The 23,763-nt window shown below is 42.2% G+C and overlaps 1 protein-coding gene across 1 annotated transcript in view; it reads right to left on the reverse strand.

Annotated features, from left to right (window-relative positions):
• The window catches only part of LOC126443737 (uncharacterized), a 448,679-nt gene extending 425,685 nt beyond the window's left edge, over positions 1-22,994 (reverse strand). The window contains exons 1-2 of the mRNA XM_050090959.1: positions 22,987-22,994; positions 21,960-22,109 (exon numbers count right to left, since the gene is read on the reverse strand). Of these exons, the coding sequence (XP_049946916.1) occupies positions 21,960-22,109; positions 22,987-22,994 (158 nt within the window). The remainder of the gene's footprint in view (positions 1-21,959; positions 22,110-22,986) is intronic.
• Between the last annotated feature and the right edge of the window lie 769 nt (positions 22,995-23,763).

A 23,763-nucleotide genomic window follows, 5' to 3' on the forward strand; every position in this document is an offset into this window, starting at 1 on the left:
AGCATCATTCACGTGCCTGTGAGCGTTAGAGTAACATGGCTGAATGCACGTTTGTAGACGGCATCGACGTGATCCTTCTGAATGGCGAAACTCACGGTAATGAAGAGCTGCTCGTCCCCTTTATCAAGATCGTTCTCCACGTCGTTCTTTCGACTCCACAGCATATCCTTTTCGCCACAATTACGCAACGGCTTCGATAAAGGATACCTTCACCGTCAGCAGGCATAACTGAGTTGCTGCAAGAAGACGCCGCGCACCTGATTCGGAAGAGGCCGCATTGCATTACGTTGAAGAGAACTGTCAACGAATACACGATCCAGTTCTTTGGCTATTATTGAGTGGAACTGTAAAACAAGTGATGTACTGTGTCACGCCTAATCAATTACTTGTGAAAGTGGTCGCGATACCAACATTTTTTTCAAACGGCTGTTGCACGGGTAAGGTACGTTTCCAGACATGGATTTCAATTCAAAATATTATCTACTCACTGCCCTCTACAAGTCCTAGAAGTCTGTAACGGGCACCTCCGAACACCGTGTACATCCTCACTCAATTTCTAGACGGTTCACCGCTTCCTGTTTCAAGGGGAATCTAGTGACACTGATCGCATATGCAAACAAAGGGATAGAAAGGAGGTTACGACCGACGTGTATGCAACACACATAGCGAAGAGGTAACGCGATTACTAACTTAACTGACCGAAACTAATACGAAAATAACTTTAGTTGAAACTTCCTCTTCAAAAATTAAGAATGACTGTGCTGGTAAACTTCTACGTTATTTGATTTTCAAACAGCTGAGCAAAACTGAACGTACTCAGACAATTCTCTCTTTACTTATTATGATCATCAGTAAACTGACACACAATATTTTTTAGCGCAACGCAATCTGACTTCTACAAAAGAATGGCCATGACTAACAATAACCTATACCTTTCATGAATCACTTTCCTCGCAAAAGTCTTCGTTACTCGAACTACTACAATACAGCGAGCGCCAATACTACCAGCTAAATAAAAGATTCTAGCTACTGAAGGCACTAACTACTGATAGGCATAGTTAGAAAATGAAAGATTTTGATAGAGAACAACAATGTATTTACCTTAACAGTGTTCAAAAATCGGTTCATGACATCCAGTTTCCTTTTACTGACGGACACACGTCGAGATCGCACGCTCTCAAAACTCTGACATCTCTCTCACCATATCCACCACTGCTGGCGGCTCACCTCCAACTGCGCAACGCTACGCGCTGCTCACATCCAACTGCCTAACACCACACAAGCGAATATTCCAACAATGAGCCCGACCAGCCACAGACTGCACACAGCGCAGTCAGCGATTTTCATACAGAGCACTACTTGGCGCTACCAACATATAAACCTAAACAGCTTACTTACATAGTCTACGCTTATTTATGACCATCTACCAGAGGGTACGATAGTTTTACAAGTCTAATTGCAAAATTTCGTTACACATTGGTCTTCACTGTTTCAGTCAGTAAATGCCAAAATCTAGAGCAAAACTCCACAGGCAGGCCATTGAGTTCTGCTGACTTATTCCCTGCGGTCGATCTAATGACACTCAAGAATTCTTCTTTTGAAAAGGAGTAGTGAGTTCGGTATTTTGCGCACCTGTAATTTCGCTACGGTTTTCTACATTCTCCAGCCACTCTTCAACACCAGAGCGGTCATTTAGTTCGCTAAAGTACAGCTTAATGAAAATATTCCTTTATGACTTGCTTGATGCTACCTTGTACGACATACCGAGAGACATAATGTGTCTGTTAGCTGTTAGGTGCGTACGTGCTAAAAGGATATTGTTTTGGTATGGCATTCAATTGTGTTTACATCAACTGTCGATGTCGAGCATGCTTTCAAGCTTCCGTATCCTATATCTAATTACTACATTGCCTTGTCGAGGGCACCTGACATTCGTCCATCATTTCACCTTGTCGGCGAGATTTCCCCTGCGAGACGCACCGTCGCGAAGGTTGACAGCTTTTCGTTTCCATGTCCTTTCCGTCGCTCCACTTTCAGTCCATTAGGCTAAGCGCAAATTGAGACGCGTATAGCACGTGAGACGCGACACGACACTACAGCGCGACGCGCACTTTCCGCGTATGTCGCGCGGGTCCAACGCATATCCAATATTGAGACGCGTACACGTATTTGCACGCGCCGGTTGACGACGCTCTGCGCTAACAGAAACGAAGCGCGAACACTGTAATCTTTCTCAAACGATTTTACAGAAAGTGTTCAGTAAAAATATTTCATTTTTACCTTGCTTGTAGCGTTGTATGTCAGATTCGTGGCAGAGTTCACATCATCCCGCTAATGGTCATACATATTGTGTTATAAACATTTTAGTAAGAACCTACGCAAAATTCGAAAAGTATGCAATGAAAAATAGGAGTCGCTATGATTTTGCGTTTGGTGCGTATTTCACCATATGTTGCTGCATATGAGATTTAGCTAACATATTGAATTTTTGTTTAGTCTTGGGAGGAGGTCTCTGTCTGTCTCCAATCTCGAGAAAATGGTTCCTATGTAGCGCGCTCACTTCCAATCTCACGCCCACGAGAATGAAATATTCTCATATCTCCTAAATCATTCGAGACATCGAAACGACAGCGTGGCGAATGATAGCACACAAGGATGAGAGTATTTTGCCAATTCGTAAACACACGGAACTTTCTTATTTATGGCGATATATCAGCGCGTATACTCCCCTTTTTATTTTTTCACTCCAGTGGCTGTAATTTTTTAAGAGTTATCGACAGCTAGCGAACCAAGAGTTTCAAATGGTTCAAATGGCTCTGAGCACTATGGGACTTAACTTCTGAGCTCAACAGTCCCCTAGAACTTAGAACTACTTAAACCTAACTAACCTAAGGACATCACACACATACATGCCCCAGGCAGGATTCGAACCTGCGACCGTAGCAGCCGCATGGTTCCAGACTGAAGCGCCTAGAACCGCTCGGCCACCTAGGCCGGCAGAGTTTCCTAGTATGAAAATAAAATAAACATGAAATATCTCCTCTTATGTTACTGCAAAATGACACTATGAGGTTTTTCGTAAGCACTTAAATTCTGTGACTGCCAATTACTTGTTTAGAGGGGCACTCTGTTTCAGAATACTGCCGCAATAGCTAAGATTACTATGTGAAAATTATACTGTGTTTTGGCAAAGGAATAACAATTACACCTGCCAACAAGAGAGATGTGGCCGTTACTCATAAATGGTGACGCTTCTTCGAATGAGAAAACAGTAACAACTCACGCAAAAATAAATTGCCAATTCTGTTGTAATTTTGGTTGAATACTCGTAATCCATTGTATTTTTAACACTGAGCGACTGGGATGGAAACTTACCAAAGGATTTTATTGCTTCTCTTGACGTGAGCAGTATTAAAAAAATGATGAGCGTTCTTTCGAGCGGAATAACAGACACATGCCAGATGCTGGTTACTCACGCTTGCCAAACTGACAATGTGTGATGGCGAATAAAATACTTGTTACTGAGAAAAATAAACAATTGATCTGTCGCACAACACAATGGTCTGTGTATCGTCAGCAGCGGAGGATAATGCGTGCGACAGGATGCAGTAGCTAACCATGTGTGCCTTTGTGAGCTGGAGTTCGAAAAACATTGTCATGAAAGTAGATCTGCCTTTGCCAGCAGTACATTTCAACAAATTAAATATAACTAATCACCACACTCTTTTACGATATTCCTACATTCGTAATAATACCGACCATTTTTTTCACTTGTGTAGCCTGTTGTATAATTAGTTTATTAATGCTGATAATGTGGATGCAACAATTGAAATGCTTTTTCTCACCATGGCGAGCCAATTAAAACATTGTTATTTGTGACTATTTTTCGACTGTTTTTAGCTTGTGGTGGAAATGTGATGTTCACATGCATGTAGTACAGTGTGTCGTATTATATTATTACATCCATATCCAAGTAATCACAGTGAGACTTCTATACTTCAGATCTTGGACGCTTTTTACCAAGAGCACAAAGGGATCACACCTGTGGAGAATATCCCTTTCTAAATTTTTGTAACAGATCGTACAGATACGCCAGTATACTAGGCAGCGAGAAGATAACCTTGTTTTACTTTTCTGCCTCTGTCCCTTCTTGCGATCTGAAAACATCGCGTAGGCATATGATACAATTCCAGCGGCCAATGGCTCATCAGTCACTGAAGTATGCATTTTTCTTGACAGAAGAAAACAAAACAAAACAATACAGATATAAATAACAGAAAAGTATAATGTACTAACGAAGAAAGCTGGAGCGTTTAAATGGCGAAAAACGAAACACTACCCAAAGGCAATAAAATTTAGTATACATTAAGGCAAAATTTATCGTATGGGCAATACCACCACTGCTCATATCCGCCGTTCCGATGTGAGCATATGGCCGGGCTACTTTTCCGCTCCCCGCCTCAAATTTCCCACGGTGCTAGCGAGGCACGCGCGACGCGCGGCGCGAGAAACTGTGCTTCAGCCACATCGCCGCGCGACCTGGCGGAGGCGCGTGTCGCGTCCCAGTCGCGTCGCGTCGCAATTTGTTATTAGGTTGGTACATAAGGTCGTAACGTATTTGTTTTGCATATGGGTATTCCGGTTGCTATGGCGTTATCCACCAGTTGTCATTTTTTATTTGTAGTTCAGTGTTGCTATTGACATTTTGTCATCTGGAAATAGTGAGTGGAGTTGTGGAGTGCCAAGTGGAGAAATAGGAACATCTCTGACATATTCTTGTGATGAGTTCGATAGAGGAGTGCAGCAGCAGAGGTAGCCAGAAACATTTGCGCCGTGTATGGGAATAATGCAACTGGCAGAGCACGACAAGGAAATGGTTTTATTTTTAAGGAGGACCATCTGACACTAGTGACTCTCCACGTTCAGGAAGACTGTCAGTGTTTGATAAAGAACGTTTAACCGCATTAATCCACGGTTATCCACACCACTGTACTCGAGAACTGGCAAATGTGAACTGTGGTCATTCCATCAACGTGCGACATTTGCATGCGATGAGGGGGTTTCAAAAATCGGGTGTGTGGGTACCGCAAGCTCTGCATCTCTGCTATCTCCTTATCAGTTGGCTCGTGAACGACACTGACCATTTCTATCTTATATAGTTAATGGGGACAAGGAATGGTGTCTTTAGGTTAACATAAGGAAAAGAAAGGAATCGTTCAAATGGCTCTGAGCACTATGGGACTTGCCATCTGAGGTCATCAGTCCCCTGGAACTTAGAACTACTTAAACCTAACTAACCTAAGGACATCACACACATCCATGCCCGAGGCAGGATTCGAACCTGCGACCGTAGCGGTCGCGCGGTTCCAGACTGCAGCGCCTAGAACCGCTCGGCCACACCGGCCGGCAGAAAGGAATGGTTGAGGCCACACAAAGCAGCAACTCTCTGTACACCTGTGGGCATCCACAAAAGATAATATTATGAATCTGTGGAACAGCGACGATGTGGTGTGCTACGAATTGCTTCCCCAAGGTTTAGCCTTCACTGCTCACATATATCGCCAACAACAGAGACGTCTTTCAGACGGAATCCAAGAGCAATTTTCAGGAAGACTCCGTGAAGTGATGCTACTCCATGATAATACAATAGAGGAATTGGGTTGGGAAGCCGTGACAAAGCCACCTTATTCGCCTAATCTTGAGCACTCAGATTTTCACCTTTCCCGATATCTGTAGAACGACCTGGAAGGAACTTCCTTTCCAGATGAAAATAGGCTCCGAACATGGCTCGACGAGTTCTTCCCTCAAAATCACGTGATTTCTACAGTCGTGGAATCGAAGTCATCCCAGCTTTGGCAGACTGTTGTAAAGTGTGAAGGAGAATATATTATTGACGATTAAAGTCGATGTTATATGTATGTGTTGTTTTTATTAAACTTACGGTAAAAGGGTACAGACTTATGCAAGAACTCAGTTACATCGATATTTCAAAATTATTTGGTAGCAACGTATGTCTTGCCCTTTCTTAGAAGAAACCTCTTGTAGAAAAAACATCGAGTTGAATATGGTTTAAAAAGACGATCAAAGCTCTTGCCTTTACTCTCGAAATCATCCCATTTATGCTGATAGTTACCAACGGACACCGTCCGTTCGCATCTGCTTTACATGCTGCACTGACTGCAACAAAAGTTAAATGAGATCACTTTTCGTTTCTGCGTCCTCTGACTAATCGCTCGGTGTCTCTGGGCAGCTATTCGGGGGGGTTCCTTTGTGACTTAACCCGTGGTCTGTCTGAACTACCGATGGCGCGTCCACCTGCATTTTGCAGTTAGCGCGGGAGTCGGTTTCAGCAGCCTGCCTGAATCACGAGGTGTGCCCGACGCTAGTGTGAAACCTCTAATTTTCGTTGGTCGAAAAGGGTGCCATTTTTCATAAATGAGCGATTTTCATGGCTTTTTCCTTTTCGTGCTGGTTCAGAATGTCCTTCAACCGACGGGCGATTGCGGCGCGTCGGTTCCTTGTGGTGTACGCGTCTATCTCTGCGGAATACCTGCCGAGGGGCTTGGGTGGTCTTGCCCGCCAAGGCGCTCACGCCGCTCTTATACGGCTCCGTTTGCAAACTTTTTTGTCTCTATGCGACCTGGACCCGGAGTGCGAACTTTTGGCGAAGGTCGATGGGAGTTCAAAGGAGGGCAGGCCACTGGCACTACGCCTACTTCCGGATTGAGTGAAGTGTTAGGTTTATGTTCTCCACACATGGAGCTACTCAAGTGAAACCCGTTGACGGCACGATTTGCTTGCTAACTGGTCGCTTGCGACTCACCTCCTGGCTCCGCAGACGGCACGACTGTAGAGTGACTGCCCAGTGAATCAAAAATGGCTCTGAGCACTATGAGACTCAACATCTGTGGTCATCAGTCCCCTAGAACTTAGAACTACTTAAACCTAACTAACCTAAGGACATCACACACAACCATGCCCGAGGCAGGATTCGAACCTGCAACCGCAGCAGTCGCGCGGTTCCGGACTCAGCGCCTAGACCCCCTAGACCACCGCGGCCGGTCCCAGTGAATCGTTTGCAACGCGTTAAGCAGGCTTCTCACGGGGCATGTGACATGGTGGCGTTACAGCATGGAATTCCACCATCCACTGCACTGTAGAGCGCGAAACAAAGAACGTGACATGTCTGATTTTTGCCTCGTGGAGAGAAACGTGTCCAATGACGTCCGACATTGTTTTACGTCACAAGTGCAACAGAGCTGGTGCCATATTGTGTTGAGTTGAATTACATATTTGGTGGGTTTTCTTTCTCATAAAGTACATGATATTAATATAAATAGTTTCAAAGCATCAACCAATTGAAGATCTCTCGAAAACGCGTCGTTTTAGATACGGTTTGTTACAATAAAATGACAGGAAACTACACATCGGTAGGTGAAGGCTTCCTGTAGCTGATGTTTTCGTGTTATAACTTGTTGTGCTACAGAAGTACAAGATACCGTTCCAGTGCTGCTGCACAATGATGATCTATCAACAGCGCGTCTTTTTGGTACAATTTGCATATCAAATAATAACATTTACTGGTACAGTCAAAATACAGTTTATGCCACATACGCAGGCTCGGTTGCCATGTCGAAGCGATAGCGCAACTTCTAACGTCGTGAAGTATGAGTATGTAACAATTAAGTCAAAGGTAGCAAGTTAGCGTCCACCTTCTGCCGAATTTTTCCACCTTTTGTTTTCTAAAAGATTCTGAGTCTTTTTTATTCATTTAATAGAAGTAGTTTCTCAAAATTATATATTATAAAAGGGGATTTTCTGCAACTCTTGTCGCAAAGGTCAACAGCTGACACGTTTCCCCAGTGACTAGATATCTAAACATGATTATCAGTCTACGTCTGAAAATAAACACAAGTTACACGCTTGAAATTTCCGTTACGACGAAACTTTCTGTAAAATATGTATACTTATCTCTGCTTTTATTGACTGCCACATCTTTTTATCTTGCCGGAAATGATCTTTTTCCATTATAGTGAGCAGCTTAGAAAAAACTTCGTCTTCCCTTCGAAACAAATTGCGAAACGAATCTCGATCTTGAAATATATGTGATGAAGTACGTTATTTCAGAGTTTTTTGGTCATCGGTTCACCACTGGGAAAGTGGATAATACGCATGCAAAAAGTGACAACAGACATTATACCTTAACTACTGTGTTATTCCTGGCTGTGGCCGCCAGTATTTTATTTTGCTAGAAGCTCGCCTTGATGCAGCTTGATACACGTGAAGTAGCATATGGTACAAAAGTGGAGTGAGGTACAAGCGACAGATGGTACAGTATTTACCAGACCCGTGGGAGAGTCCGCCAATTGTACTGAACTTGCTTCTGATTGGTGGGCACGTTCGGGTGCTAGACGCCAAAACGCGTAAATTCTCTTATTAATTATTTATATACTTTTCATTGTATTTAACATATTTTTTAGTAGGATAATCTCTGATGGTTACTCTAAGAGTCTATCGTTTTTGTTTATTAAATTTCACTAGTTTTGAGAAACATAGGAGTAACGCTATTGCAACCGAAGTGCTTCGGATAGCTTTGGGTCACTTTGGTCTGCCTGGGAGACGAAGTACTTCGGCTGTGCTAGTCACTCTGTATCCGGGGTTCTAGAGTCAGTGAGTCCAAAAAGTATTCGTCTAGTTGTAATTAAAAAAAAACTGTGTATGTCACCTGAAAAGAAGGAACATAAAGTGTGAACATCCAGTCAAATGCAACGAACCTTGGTAATTCATTTTTATTTATGAACAAGGAAATAAATAGTCGTACATCCAACAAATTTGAAAAAATGGAAAATTTATTCAAGGGCAACTTCAAAAGTTTTCGTCCACTCATTTTTATTAAAAATTTACAATTGAAAATATGATTTCAATTACAAAAATTAATGTTTAGTGGGGTTTCCCTTTGCAGCTATTACTGCTTGTAGTCGTCTCGGCATCAACTTGACCAAGTTTGCCGTTAGAGAGGCTGGAATTTTGTCCCATTCGTCTTAAAGTGCTTCTTTTAGTTCTCTCTTGTTAGAAATGTGTCTTCTCCTGATGCTATCTTACAGTGCTTTCCAAAGGTGTTCAATAGGATTAATGTCTGGGCTCTGAGGAGGGGTGTTAAGTTGTTTTGGGTTATTGCACAGGAGCATTGTATTTAGAGCCCTATGCTTTGGGTCGTTCTTGTTGGAAAATTAAATTTCCTTGCAGACCTAATTTTTCGGCGCTAGGATTTAGATTGTCCTTTAAAATGTTGATATACATATGGTGATCCATTGTACCTTCTATGAAATGTGATTTTCCAACATCTTCAGCATTTATACAGTCCCACACCATCAGGGAGCCACCATTGTGTTTAACCGTTGGCACAAGATTGCGTGGTAACATCTCCGCATTCCTACGCCACACCATTCGCCTGCCCGAATACGTTATAGTTCCTCTCATCAGAAAATATTACTGTATTCCGGAAGTCTTCCTTTTTGAATCTATGTTCCATCGCAAAATGAAGACGTTTCTTTCGATTCAGTACACTGATCCAAAATTTCTTGTGCGCTACCCGGCCGTGATATCCATACGTTTTGAAGATATTTCTGATTGTGTTGGCACATACCTTCTTTCCCCTAGACTCTAAGTCCCCAGCCAACTTAGAAACGCTGATTTTAGGTTTCTTCTTCATTTCCCTCATGATAAATCTCACGTCTGCATCAGTCAAAGTGTGAGGACGTCCGGTACGTGGTTGGTTTCTTAATGATTTCGTCGCGCAAAATCGATCTATTATCGACTGAACCGTCGATCTAGGCCTACCGATTACTTTAACAATCTCGTAAGAAGGTATGCACTCATTATGTACGAGCAGAATAAGTTTCCTTTCGATCAGCGTCGTCTCACTACCCTGACGGGCCACGGCGCTACTTGCACTGTATCGGCGCCGTTCAGGACCACAACAGGCGATAGAGTGGGGCCGCGCACTTTTGACTCTATAGTGTGCCGTGGGCCAGCGTTATGGTTTAATCACTGCGCGCAGAATTTCATCATATTCAGATGGTGGACGAATAGTTTAATTAACTAGCTCCTCTGTTCCATTTTCTATTTTGTTAACCTTGCTGTCGATTTGGAAGTATTTATTTCCTTGCTTTTCAACAAAAATGACTTACCGAGGTACTTCTTACATGACTGGCTCTTTAGATTTTGTATACATTTCTTAAGCACACTTAAAGTAGTAAAGGAGTTTTGCTATTTGGGGAGCTAAATAACTGATGATGGTCAAAGTAGAGAGGATACAAAATGTAGACTGGCAATGGCAAGGAAGGCGTTTCTGAAGAAGAGAAATTTGTTAACATCGAGTATAGATTTAAGTGTCAGGAAGTCGTTTCTGAAAGTATTTGTATGGAGTGTAGCCATGTATGGAAGTGAAACATGGACGATAAATAGTTTAGACAAGAAGAGAATAGAAGCTTTCGAAATGTGGTGCTACAGAAGAATGCTGAAGATTAGATGGGTAGATCACATAACTAATGAGGAGGTATTGAATAGAATTGGGGAGAAGAGGAGTTTGTGGCACAACTTGACTAGAAGAAGGGATCGGTTGGTAGGACATGTTCTGAGACATCAAGGGATCACCAATTTAGTACTGGAGGGCAGTGTGGAGGGTAAAAATCGTAGAGGGAGACCAAGAGATGAATACACTAAGCAGATTCAGAAGGATGTAGGCTGCAGTAGGTACTGGGAGATGAAGAGGCTTGCACAGGATAGGGTAGCATGGAGAGCTGCATCAAACCAGTCTCAGGACTGAAGACCACAACAACAACAACATACATTTCTTTTCATGTTAGACAGACATTGTGTCCTACAAGATATGCAGCTACACGAATACTTTTTGGACGCACTGTATATCTATTTCGAGCGCTCTGGAGGATCGGACACGTATCTCAGTATCGTGCGTTACTTAGATGTGAATATGTAATAGTCGCTCAGTTTCGGGTGTTCTTCAGAGCCGGACATTTTGTACTCTATATCAAGCGTAACTTAGTTGTGAATATGTAATACTCTCTCTGTCTAGTGGGTATCGGGGAGCCGGACGCGTGCATCATATTTCGGAAGTTGGATGGGAAAGTTACCATAGAATTAAGAAATCTATGTCGGGTATTGTAAAAGACACTGTAAATGTGTGGATATTTGAGTAATAACCAAACAGAATACATTAACGAGAAGTGTCGTCTACAATCATTGTCAGTACTACAGATCTTGCCCTCTGTAGATACAGAGGTTAACCTGGGCAAGTGGCATCCCGCAAAAAGAAGAATCACAGGTTGGAAGTGACGGCGTAGCAACCTCCGCCGAAGAAGATCCCCCGACCGACGAGCTGTCTTCTGCGCTGGAGACACAACTTTAGAAGACGACAGGCTGGTGGAAAGAACCGTCAGACACTCTTATTCAATCTCTCCAGCTTCCAGATCTGACTTCCAAAGGGACACATAATTTAAACTACTTCCAATTGAAAAAGGAAAATGGAATGGAAAGTCTATTGAGATAACGAGTAACTTCCACTACTACGTACCTGAATCACTGTACAGCATTATGTAGTGCTCCTTTACCAGCAATTCGCTGTTTAAGCCATCGACAAGTCCAGATTCATCTACGCGATATTCTGCACATTTCTACGACAAAACAGAGTTAACACAGCTATTTTACGTGCGTCCATTATGGTAAGGAGCCAACGGCCTTGCCGCAGTGGAAACACCGGTTCCGGTGAGGTCACCGAAGTTACGCGCTGTCGGGCTGGGCTAGCACTTGGATGGGTGACCATCCGGTCTGTCGAATGCTGTTGGCAAGCGGGGTGCACTCAGCCCTTGTGAGCCAAACTGAGGAGCTACTTGATTCAGAAGTAGCGGCTCCGGTCTCGTAAACTGACATAAGGCCGGGAGAGCGGGGTGCTGACCACATGTACCTCCATATACGCATCCAGTGACGCCTGAAGCCTGAAGATGACTTGGCCGCCTGTCGGTACCGATGGGCCTTCCAAGGCCTGTTCGGACTGAGTTTAGTTTTAGTTTTACTATCGTAAGGAAGCTGTGTAGTTTGCGTGCCAAACAAAGCCGACAACGGCTGCTAGGGAGTACTGAGAGCGCAAATAAAGTTCATCAGCTCGTCCCGTGTGCCGACGGCGCCCTCTCTCGTGAGATCGGATGTCCCCAGTTGCCAGTGACTCAGTATCGCCGTTGGCAATCGAACAGAGTTGCGTCGTTTCCCCGAACACTGCACTGTGCTGGTTTGTTAAAATGAATGACCACGTTGTGAACATTAGCTTTGTACAGGAAGCGGAAAAAGATTCCTTTTATACAACTACAAACTCTCTGGCTGTTGCAGGAGTTATTTGACAGAGAAAGCATGGTGTGAAGAGGCAAAAGACGTTATTATTACAGGTGTGTAGTGTACTTTACATTTATTGTTTAAAATAAAGTTACCGGCGCGTTGATTGCGGACAAAATTTATGGGATACCAACAAATATCGTGCCGGACATCCTTTTGTCCGGTGTAGTGCAGCAACTCCACGCGGCATGGACTCAGCAAGTCGTTGGAATCGCCTGCAGAAGTACTGAGTCATGCTGCCTCTATAGCCGTCCATAACTGCGAAAGTATTGCCGCTCCAGGATTTTGTGCACGAACAGACCTCTATATTATGTCCCATAAATGTTCGATCTGGGTGGCCAAACCATTTGCTCGAATTGTCCAGAATGTTTCAAACCAATCGGGAACAATTGTGGCCCTGTGACTTGGCCCATCTTTGTCTGGGAACATGAAGGCCACAAATGGCTGAAAATGGTCTCCAGGTAGCCAAACATAAGCACTTGCGTTCAACGATCGGTTCAGTTGTACGAGGGGACTCAGCCCGTTCCATATAAACACAGCCCAAACAACTATGGAGCCTCCACTAGCTTGCACAGTGCCTTGTTGACAACTTGGGTCCACGGCCCCGTTGGGTCTACGCCATATTCTAATTCTATCATCAGCACTTACTGACTGAAATCAGGACTGGTCTGACCTGGCCACTGTTTTCCAGTCATCTAGGGTCGAGTTGGTATGTTTACAAGCCCAGGAGAGGCGCTGCAGGCGATGTCGTGTTGTCAGCAAAGGCACTTGCACCGGTCGAGTGGTGCCATAGCCCATTAACGCCAAATTTCGCCGCACTGTCCTAACGGATACGTTCGTCGTACTTCCCACACTGATTCATCTGATTATTTCACGCAGTGTTGCTTGTCTATTAGCAATGACAGCTCTAAGCAAACGACGCTGGTCTCGGTCGTTAAGTGAAGACCGTCGGCCACTGCGTTGTACGTCGTGAGCGGCAATGCCTGAAATTGGATATTGTTGGCAACACTCTTTACACTGTGGATTTCGGAATATTGAATTCCCTAACGGTTTCCACAATGGAAAGAAAGTCCGATGCATCTATCTCCAGCTACCAGCCCGCGTTCAAAGCCTGTTAACTCCCGTCGTGCGGCCATAATCACGTCGGACACCTCTTCATACAAACCACTTGAGTACGGAGGACAGCTCCACCAATGCACTACCTTTTATACCGGTGTACGCGCTACTACCACCATCTGTATCTGAGCATATCGCTATCTCACGACTTCTGCCATCTCAGTGTAGATCACAGAACTGAATACCATTTAAATGAAATTTAAATCATAGCCACAATATATAATAATAACATCTTCAACTTCAGAAGACAGTTAATGACGTATCTACTAACTGAACGTTAATGAATACCATTGTCCCTGTACGCACTCGTTGCCCCTGTACATACTTCATTCCAACCAGTTATTCTTGATTCCCCAGTATTCTTAGCCAGTGCAGCCAGCTTCACTTTCCTTTCCCCAGAACTCGCTATATCAGAAAACGTCTATTTTGTACACCTATAATTTATTTGTATCTGCCACTACCATTACTGTCATTATTATTATTATTGTTGTTAGTGACAGCAGCAGCGGTAGGAGAAATATTGCCAGTATTAACTTTGTTAGCTCATAGTCAGTATTGTTTTCTCACGGTTTCACTATAGGCAGTAAAATAATTTTAATACATTCTATCATATTTAAACTGTGTTTTCTTACGTACGTGCGTTGTAAAAAAGTTATTGTGAAACTCTGGTCGGATGTAAGAAAGAGCCTGATGGCCCTAGTCAGATCAGGTTAAATAAATAAATAAAAAAATAAAAATTGTAGTGTGTACTAGCAGCGCATGTGTCGATCCATAAAACTGTAATGTCGTGTGCAAATGAACAGTGAAAACGGCGGGAAAACGACAGAAAAGCCACAAATTTCCAGTACGAAAAAATACAATGGTGTTCACATACAAATGATTTACACAGCATAAAACACCATCACCATATAAACCTCGAAGCATCTGCTTTTTCAAAATAAAAAATAGGGCTAACGCTGTGTAACGGCGGAAGGAATCAACGCTGCTAAATCCCTATAACACTGATTAGTCGATCAATAGAATGCTATAAATTTTGAATCTGCTACTGTTCCTGAATTGTTACAAACTGTCGGAAGTTTGTATTTCTTTGGATGTACGCATGAATCCCGAATTTTGTTCGTTTTCTCATTTGTGTGTAATAATATAATATAGTAATAATAATAATAATAATAATAATAATAATACTGTACAAAGCATTTTCCAAGATTTTATTAAGCGGAACAGAAACAACACTGGACAGTCACTCAGTTGAATATCAAGATGGTTTTAGGAAAGGAAGGTCATGCCCAGAACAAATATTTAATCTCAAGTCATTAATTCGCCACAGATTACTTAATTTGAAGAATATTGTAGCTATGTTTGTGGATTTCAAAAAGGCTTTTGATTCTGTTGACAGAGAAAGTACAGATAAAATAATCCTAGAATTCGGCGTAAAGTCTGAACTGCAAACCTAATCTGTGAAATATTTTCAGATACAGTCTGTAAAGCAAAATTTGTTGGAGAATTTCGCAGCCTTTAAAAATAAAAAGAGGCACACGACAAGGTGACGGCCTATCCCCAATTCTTTTTAACATTGTATCAGAGAAAATAGTAAGAATTTGGAACGACAGACTTATTGAACTCAACATCTCACTATAAGGTTAGGAAGAGAAAGCAAAAAGGTCGAAATCAACTGTCTTGCATTTCGAGTTGATTTTGCTATACTTTCCAAAAATGTGACATCTGCTGTAACAAAAATAAATCTCCTGGAAGAAATAGCCAGAATTTCTCCAGAAAAAAACAAAATTTGTAATAAACGATAAGGATGCTCCAAAATTTCTGCAAAAAGATATTGTCCAGATAGAGAGGGTAAGAAAATTCAAATATCTAGAGAAGATAATCCAAGAAAATGCTTTGGAAAAATCTGCAAGAGAGGAAGTATTGCATAAAATGGGAAGAGAACATGGTATCACCAAAGACCTCTACAATAAAAAGTGCCTATCCCAAAATCAAAAAATAAGGCATTACAACACAGTAGAAAGCCAGAATGCTTATATGCAAGCGAATGCCTGGCAGTAAACTATAATTTAGATAGATTAGAAGTATGAGAAAGGAGAATTATAGGGAAAGTATTAGGACCACAAAACACAGCAGAAAGGTGGAAATTACGAAGTAATGCTGACATATACCAAAGTATAGAAAATATTTCAAACGTAATGAGAAAAAACAGCCCCGTTTTCTGAACCTCTGTTTTCTTGGTGGACGAAGATTCACTTCAAACGTAGAATTGATAGCCGGAGTTGACAACTATTTTGCAGGCCTAGAGGAAACTCATTTTCGAGATGGGATCAAGGCACTGGAACATCGTTGGACCAAGTGCGTTAATCTACAAGGAGACTACATTGAAAAATAAAAAAAGTTTCAGTGATGTAAGTACTTCTTTTCTATTCCTTTCCAAGAACTTTTCAAACCACCCTCGTACCCAACCTCGTTCAAACTCAGTGAGGTCTCGATAATGGCGTCTTTGTCGCCTTAAAGGCATCCTTGACTAAATCAACTCACCATGTCCAATCTCAAAGGTAACTGCGCTCCCTACCGTTAGAGCGTGAACTTAAAACAAACCTGAACTGCATCCTCATAGTGGCGGTACTGGCGCCACTCTTAAGCGACTGGCGCGAAATTGGAACAGACTTCATTCAGATGCAGAAACGCCCTACCAACTATCTTCTATGTCGCGCAACTCCTTCTCGTCGTTGCGGTTTTTTTTCTGTCAGTGTAGTTTCGACAGTCATCTGACTAATTGTCTGGCAGCTTTTTAGTAAAAGAAGTACGATTGCGACAGTAATTGTAGTCCTTAACCCAAGTACCATGTTTTCTTTGGTTAATGTTTTTGATGATGCTCATACAGTGAATCCAAAAAGTATTCGTATAGCTGCATATCTAATAGGAAAAAATGGTTCAAATGGCTCTGAGCACTATGGGACTTAACATCTGTGGTAATCAGTCCCCTAGAACTTAGAACTACTTAAACCTAACTAACCCAACGACATCACACACATCCATGCCCGAGGCAGGATTCGAACCTGCGACCGTAGCAGTCACGCGGTTCCGGACTGCGCGCCTAGAACCGCTAGACCACCGCGGCCGGCATATCTAATAGAAAACAAAGTCTGTGTAACATGAAAAGAAATGTATGCGAAATCTAAAGAGCCAGTCATGTAAGAGTTACCTCGGTAAGTAATTTTTGTTGAAAAGCAAGGAAAGAAATATATCCAAATCGACAGCAAGGTTAACAAAATAGAAAATATAATACAAGCGCTAGTTCGTAAAGTATTCGTCCACCATCTGAACATGCCGAAATTCTGCGCGCAGTGATTAAACTATAACGCTGACCAACGGCACAAACCATGCGCGGCCCCACTTTATCACTTCTTATAATTCTGAACTGCGCCGATACAGTGCAATTAGCTTCATGGCCCGTAAGGGTAGTGAGACGACGCTGATCGAAAGGACACTTATTCTGCGTTTACATAATGAGTACAAATCTTTTTACGAGATTGCTAAACTAGTCGGTTGACCTAGATTGACGGTTCAGTCGATAATAGATCGATATTGCGCAACAAAACCATTAAGAAACCAACCAAGTACCGGACGTCCTCACACTTTGACTGATCCAGACGTGAGATTTATCATGAGGGAAATGAAGAAGAAACCTAAAATCAGCGCTCCTAAGTTGGCTGGGGAGTTAGTCTACTGGGGAAAGAAGATATGTGCCAACACAATCAGAACTACCTTCAAAACGTATGGGTATCACGGCTGGGTAGCGCGCAAGAAATTTTGGGTCAGTGAATAGAATCAAAAGAAACGTCTTCATTTTGCGATGGAACATAGATTCAAAAACGGACTTCTGGAATAGAGTAATATTTTCTGATACGAGTAAATATAACGTATTCGCGTCGGATGGCAGGCGAATGGTGTGGCGTGAGAAGAATGATGAGAGGTTGCCACGCAATCTTGTGCCAACGGTTAAACACAGTGGTGGCTCCCTGATGGTGTGGTGCTGTATGAGTGGTGCAGGTGTTGGAATTACATTTCATAGAAGGTACAATGGATCACCATACGTAATCAAGATTTTAAAGGAGAATCTGAATCCTAGGGCCGAAGAATTAGGTCTGCAAGGAAATTGTATTTCCCAACAAGATAACGACCCAAAGCATGCGGCTCTAAATACAAGGCCATCGCTCCTGTACAATACCCCAAAACAACTTAACACCCCTCCTCAGACCCCAGACATTAATCCTACTGAACAACTTTGGAAAGTACTGGAAGATGGCGTCAGGAGAAGACACATTTCCAACAAGAGAGACCTAAAAGAAGCACTTTAAGACGAATGGGACAAAATTCCAGCCTCTCTGACGGCAAGCTTGGTCAAGTCGATGCCCAGACGACTACAAGCAGTAAATAGCTGGAAAGAGAAACCCCACTAAATATTAATTTTTGTAATTGAAATCATATTTTCTGATTGTAAATTTAAAAAAATATGAGTGGACGAATAGTTTTTGAAGTAGCCCTTCAATAAATTTTCCATTTTGTCAAATTTGTTGTCGCTGTGGATGTATTTATTTCCTTATCCATCAACAAAAATGACTTATCAAGGTTCGTTGCATATGACTGGATGTTCACATTTTATGTTCCCTTCCTTTAACGGGACATATACTTAGTTTTTTTTTTAAAAAATTACAATTAGACGAAGACTTTTTGGCCTCACTGTAGCTGCAACATCTATTGCTGTAGTAGCGATAACAATTGCCCGGAACGCGGCTGCAGCTAACGTGATCGCAGCACACAGGCTACGCAATATTTTAGAACAGACGTAACGCCACACATCACGTACGCGCGCGCGTACCTGCGGGCAGGATTATTTACACGCTGACGCTTACGGGTAACACTTACGAGTGCCAACTTGCGTGCGGATAAGAACGTGTCCCAAAAACTTCACTCTCAGCATATGCAAGTCACATATGCGGCACTCTATGGAGTATGCATTCGGATGCGTAGAATGAGAATTCTGTCTGCAACATCTCCTGCAACTCAAGTCACGTAATTTTGTAACGGCGCATTTTGCCGCTTATAGCGCTTAGCGTATTTTCAGTGTTATTACTTCGCTGCTACAGACAGATCGCCTTCAGAAATCCCGTAAAACTTTTTATACGCGTTTTACAGGCATTTTAACGATGTGGTACCAGGATCTTAAGTTGGCTTAAAGATGTGAAGAGCAATACGTTTTTTCGGTAACGGAATAAAACAGCCAACAATATTTTTTTAGATTTTTTAATGCAGCTGATTGATCTACATCTTAACGGATACTCTGTAAATTACATGAAAGGGCCTGGCAGAGGGTTTATCGAACCACCTTCACAATAGTTCTCTATTACTCTAATACCGAACAGCGCGTGGAAAAAACGAATACCTATATCTTTCTGTGCGTGCTCGATTTGACATATTTTAGTGTGATGACCATTTCTCCCTATGTAGGTCAGCCTCAACAGAATATTTCTAATTAAGTACGTTACAATGACACTGTATAGGAACTTGTCTCATGCAAGTACTTAAGCGCACACAGTGGTTTGAGAACCTGCGTAAACTGGAGGGTAGCAACAATATGTAGACACTGACTAGCAGTTTACTTAATACATTTGCAGATCTATTTAGCACTTTTCTCGTTAACACATGGTCATAAAATCTCAGAAACTTTCTCTACAATACAAACTATGTAATACCGTGTGTCGGTGTTTTTGAATGTATAAAGTACCTGATATCAGTACGTCATTTGCAATCACACATTTGTTGTACATACCTATGAATCGTGAATGGTCCTGCTTTTACATACTCCTGTTTACGTCCTTAGCAATAGTAATAATGCACAACGGCTGTTACTAGAACTGAAATGGGCAGAAACGAATATAAAGCGAGGCGAATGCGTGTAATATTCAAGTTTCGCTACTACCGCAAATTTTAGACAAGCAGCGTCGTCCCGAAACTTGATTAGCCTCGTTTGATATTGAGAACATGTGCAATAGACTATGCTAATTCCATAGATGCTCTATGACTACCGTATATTTCGACGGAAAGACAACCTTCAGATAAGACGAGGTATAAATTTTCGTCAAAGATAATACATAGTTTTATCGTATACCCATCCTATAAGACGATCCCCATACTATTAACAGCCTGTAAATTTAGTTTAGAACAGTGATTATCTGGAAATCGCGCACTGATTCGGGTAATGATCTTGAGTATTTATACAAGTGTCGTATTGGCTATTCAGTTTTGCGGACATATCCGCTCTGGACTACTGCACATCTGGTACTGCCGCACACTTCATGAAGCAAAATTCTCCTTCAGCATTGTTACGGTTTCGCTTGTAGAAGCACGTGCCAAATAACGAACTCATGTGTCTAAAAGGTATTGTTGTAGGTTATGTTGTGTGTTCAAACAGTTTGTACTTGAAGTGTAATGGGCGTAAAATTTGTAAGATGTGTGCCTAACGAAGGAACCAACAAAAAGAAGGAAATACGAAGCAAGATTGAAGTTACGTCACAAAACAGGCTAAAGAATCGAACTATTGCACTCCAGCAAGTGCTTTCGACGTAACAGAGATGGTAAGAGACTTGCAAAAGAATGAAGATGCTATTAAAAACTGCCGGTGAAAAAGTGTAGTGAGGAGAGGAATAGCTTCCTGGCCATATTTAGAAAATAACGTTGCAGAATGAATAAAAGAACGGAGGAGAATTCTCATGTTGTTACAAGAAATATGATTAGGGTTTGTACACTGAAGTGGGCATGAGCCAATCCAAACCATGGCAGAGAATTTAAAGCAACTGTAGGTTGGTGCAATCACGTCATGAACAGAAAAAAATCTGGTAATACAGCAGAAACCAAAAACTGCGCCAAAATTACTGAAAGATATTGACGATAAAGCTACGAGTTTTCATGGTTCAAATGGCTCTGAGCACTATGGGACTTAACATCTGAGGTCATCAGTCCCCTAGAACCTAGAACTGCTTAAACCTAACTAACCTAAAGACATCACACACATCCATGCCCGAGGCAGGATTCGAACCTGTGACCGTAGCGGTTGCGCGGTTCCAGACTGAAGCGCCTAGAACCGCTCGGTCACACCGGCCGGCTACGAGTTTTCATAAGTTCGATATTCGTATGAGGCAAAAATACAACTTTCCACTACCTCATATTAGAAATATGGATGAAACACTGATGAACTTCGATATGATAAACAGTTGAGTTGTTGAAACGAAAAAATGCGTGATCATGGAACAACTGAATGAGAGGATGTACTTGAGGAGCTCCTTTCCTTATATGATGATTGTGAAGACTTTGCAGCGTTTTAAACGCATTTGTGAGTGATTATTTCATTTTATAATGGTTTTAATTTATATAAATTTCACTCTATGTTTTGTCTAAGTCATATAAAACAACCTCGTTTCACTTTTCTAATGCTTCAACTATCGTCTTATCTGCCGAAATACACGTTAAGTCACGCGTCCCGCAAGTTGGGCCGCTTTTGACATTGTAGTGGCTGTTGCGCGCCTGAGCTGTGACGCAACACACTCCACGTGACCGACTTGTGCGTGGCCGGCTCGTGCAGCTGGCCGTCCCAGCAGAGGCACACGCCTCCTGTTCGACAAATTTTCCTCCGTTCGCCGCGGTGCACAAGATACACGACTTAGGCTGGCCGCGACGTGAAACAAATGCCTGTGTCCGCCAATGACGATAAAGGAAGGCATACGAGTTTGTTGTTTCAGTTCAAATCTGACACTTCTGTCACTATTGTAAACTTGTAGTTTAAATCAATTACGTAATTTCTCATTTGCAATATACAACATTATTCCACAAGAAATAAAGCTGCGAGCAGTCATTTGATTCGGAATTTCGAATGGCAACTTAAACACGCACATGTATCATATTCCACATGCTACAGATACGTGACAGAAGTACATCATATACTCGTCCATCACAAAACTTAGATTTCTAATTGCCTCCGCTTTCACTCATAAGTTTTTCTCAGGTATCTGAATTGAGTAATTTCAAACACAAGGGCCGCTCGGAGTGACTGTGCGGTTAGAGGCGCTATGTACGGATTGCGCGGCCCCTTCCGAGCGGAGGTTCGAGTCCTCCCTCGTGCATGGGTGTGTGTGTTGTTCTTAGCATAAGTTAGTTTAAGTTAGTTTTGTAATGTGAAAACCTAGGGACCGATGACCTCAGCAATTTGGTCTCTTAGGAATTCACACACATTTGAACATACACAAGGAACCGGCCGTACTGTACCACTATACACTGCACGTATGCTTAACAGCGAGTTCAAGACATTAACTATCGAATCATGAACCTCATAAGCAGTTGGTCGTATGGAATGGTTGAAATCTTCCATTTTAACTTACAAGTACTGCAATACTGGAACACGAGAACAGCACGCAAGTTCCGCGACGTGCACTCTCGACTCCGCCGAAGGTGACCCACGGACGTAAACAACTTCAGCAGCAGAACGCCGCACGGCAGCACGTCCATGCACCACGGCTGCAGCAGCCAAACTGACCCTGGGTCACTAGTCCCGTCAGATAACACGGAGATAGTCTTAGCGCTGCAGTTGCCTAGCAACGATCGCCCTGGGAGAAGTCGTCTCTTGAATCGCGTCACAGTTTCTAACTTTCTGAGACGTTACTTCAAGCTTCCGTCCGACCGAACGAACAACGGGTGCGGTTTATAGCTTTGTACGTGTATCAGTAATGGCGTTTTTCGCCCGAAACGAACAGAAGAACGGAATCGTGTGTCCGAAAATCTACACTGAAGTTCAGTTCCAGTTTCAGTGTTTCTAGTCCCAAAGGATACGATTTTGGTGTTGACTGACGTCAACAAATGCCACTTCGTGAAGAATATGTTCTTGGGCTGCAGTATGATTGCTTGAATAAAGCGTTTAACGCCAAGATAAGTAACGCGAAAGGAAACGACAACTAGTGGTACAAGATACCCTTCACCGTTCACCATACTGTGTCCTGCGGAGGATGTATGTGAGCAACGACGGCGAGGTGAGTACTGTTAAGATTTCCTTTGGTGGAATGAGTCTTACGGTCAGTTCATACGCAACGATCTGTCTGCGCAAATGTCTGCATACAGATTTGTGCAGATTTGAGAAGTTGGAGGTGGAAGTTTCAGCACAGTTGCTAAGCAAAGTAACGATATCTGTTCGATCTGGGGATTAATTCTGGTATCCGATACCACTCGTCGGCCTTGACCAAAGACGTCATACGTAAGGCAAAGATGTTGCAATGGACAATCTATGAATGGAACGGATCATACTCGTAAACAAACGAATGTAGCATGCCATTTATCGCGATTATTATTTACGCGCGAAATTCACTTAAACGAGTTGTAGATGACTGAAATAAATAAGAATACGAGAGCAATTACGGGTGCATATATTATATTTTACACACGTACTGCAAAAACGATGTAAATAATGAACCGTCGAATAGCTGGAATACGTAACTAGAAGCAACCAATGTAGGAGGTCATTTCTAGTTACCGATTCCAGTATTACTGTTTATTGGGCAAAAATCTTATAACATATCAGAAACGTACTTAAAAAATGATCTTGTTTGTGAACTACAGAATACGACTAGACTTTCAAAAAATGAAAATCTGTACACACATTACTGCACACGCAAAGAAATAAAACGCAAAAATAACCAAAAACTTGCAACCGATACTATACGAAAGTCACAGCAGCTACAGTAGCTCCTAAAAACGCTCAGTAAAATCGACACACCAGGAGTGACAGTAAAAATAAAAGAAGCGAAGTATAAACATCGAAAAGGAAAACATAAATGTGGCTACATAAAAAGAAACTTGCCGCATATAAAATTCCAAAGGAGTCAAAGATCGAGGCTGACAAGAACGAAATAAGGACATAACAAGAAATAATAATGTTAGAAGCTCAAACTGTAACGAAAGAAGCAAAATCCAGAATAACAAATGAAAAAAAAAATAAGAAACACAAACTGCCAGGCATGAATGAAGTACCACCCAAATCAGTTCTTCCCTATCACCCGCCCTCAATCAGACGCAAAATTTTAAAATAATAAAAAAATGAAACCACGAGTCAATCACATAAACCCACTGGCAAAGACACAGCAATACCCCTCCGCCCACCATTGTAACCAGAAAATATTAAAACGACAGAAAAAC

Source organism: Schistocerca serialis, chromosome 1 (assembly GCF_023864345.2).
Source record: "Schistocerca serialis cubense isolate TAMUIC-IGC-003099 chromosome 1, iqSchSeri2.2, whole genome shotgun sequence".
NCBI lineage: Eukaryota > Metazoa > Arthropoda > Insecta > Orthoptera > Acrididae > Schistocerca > Schistocerca serialis.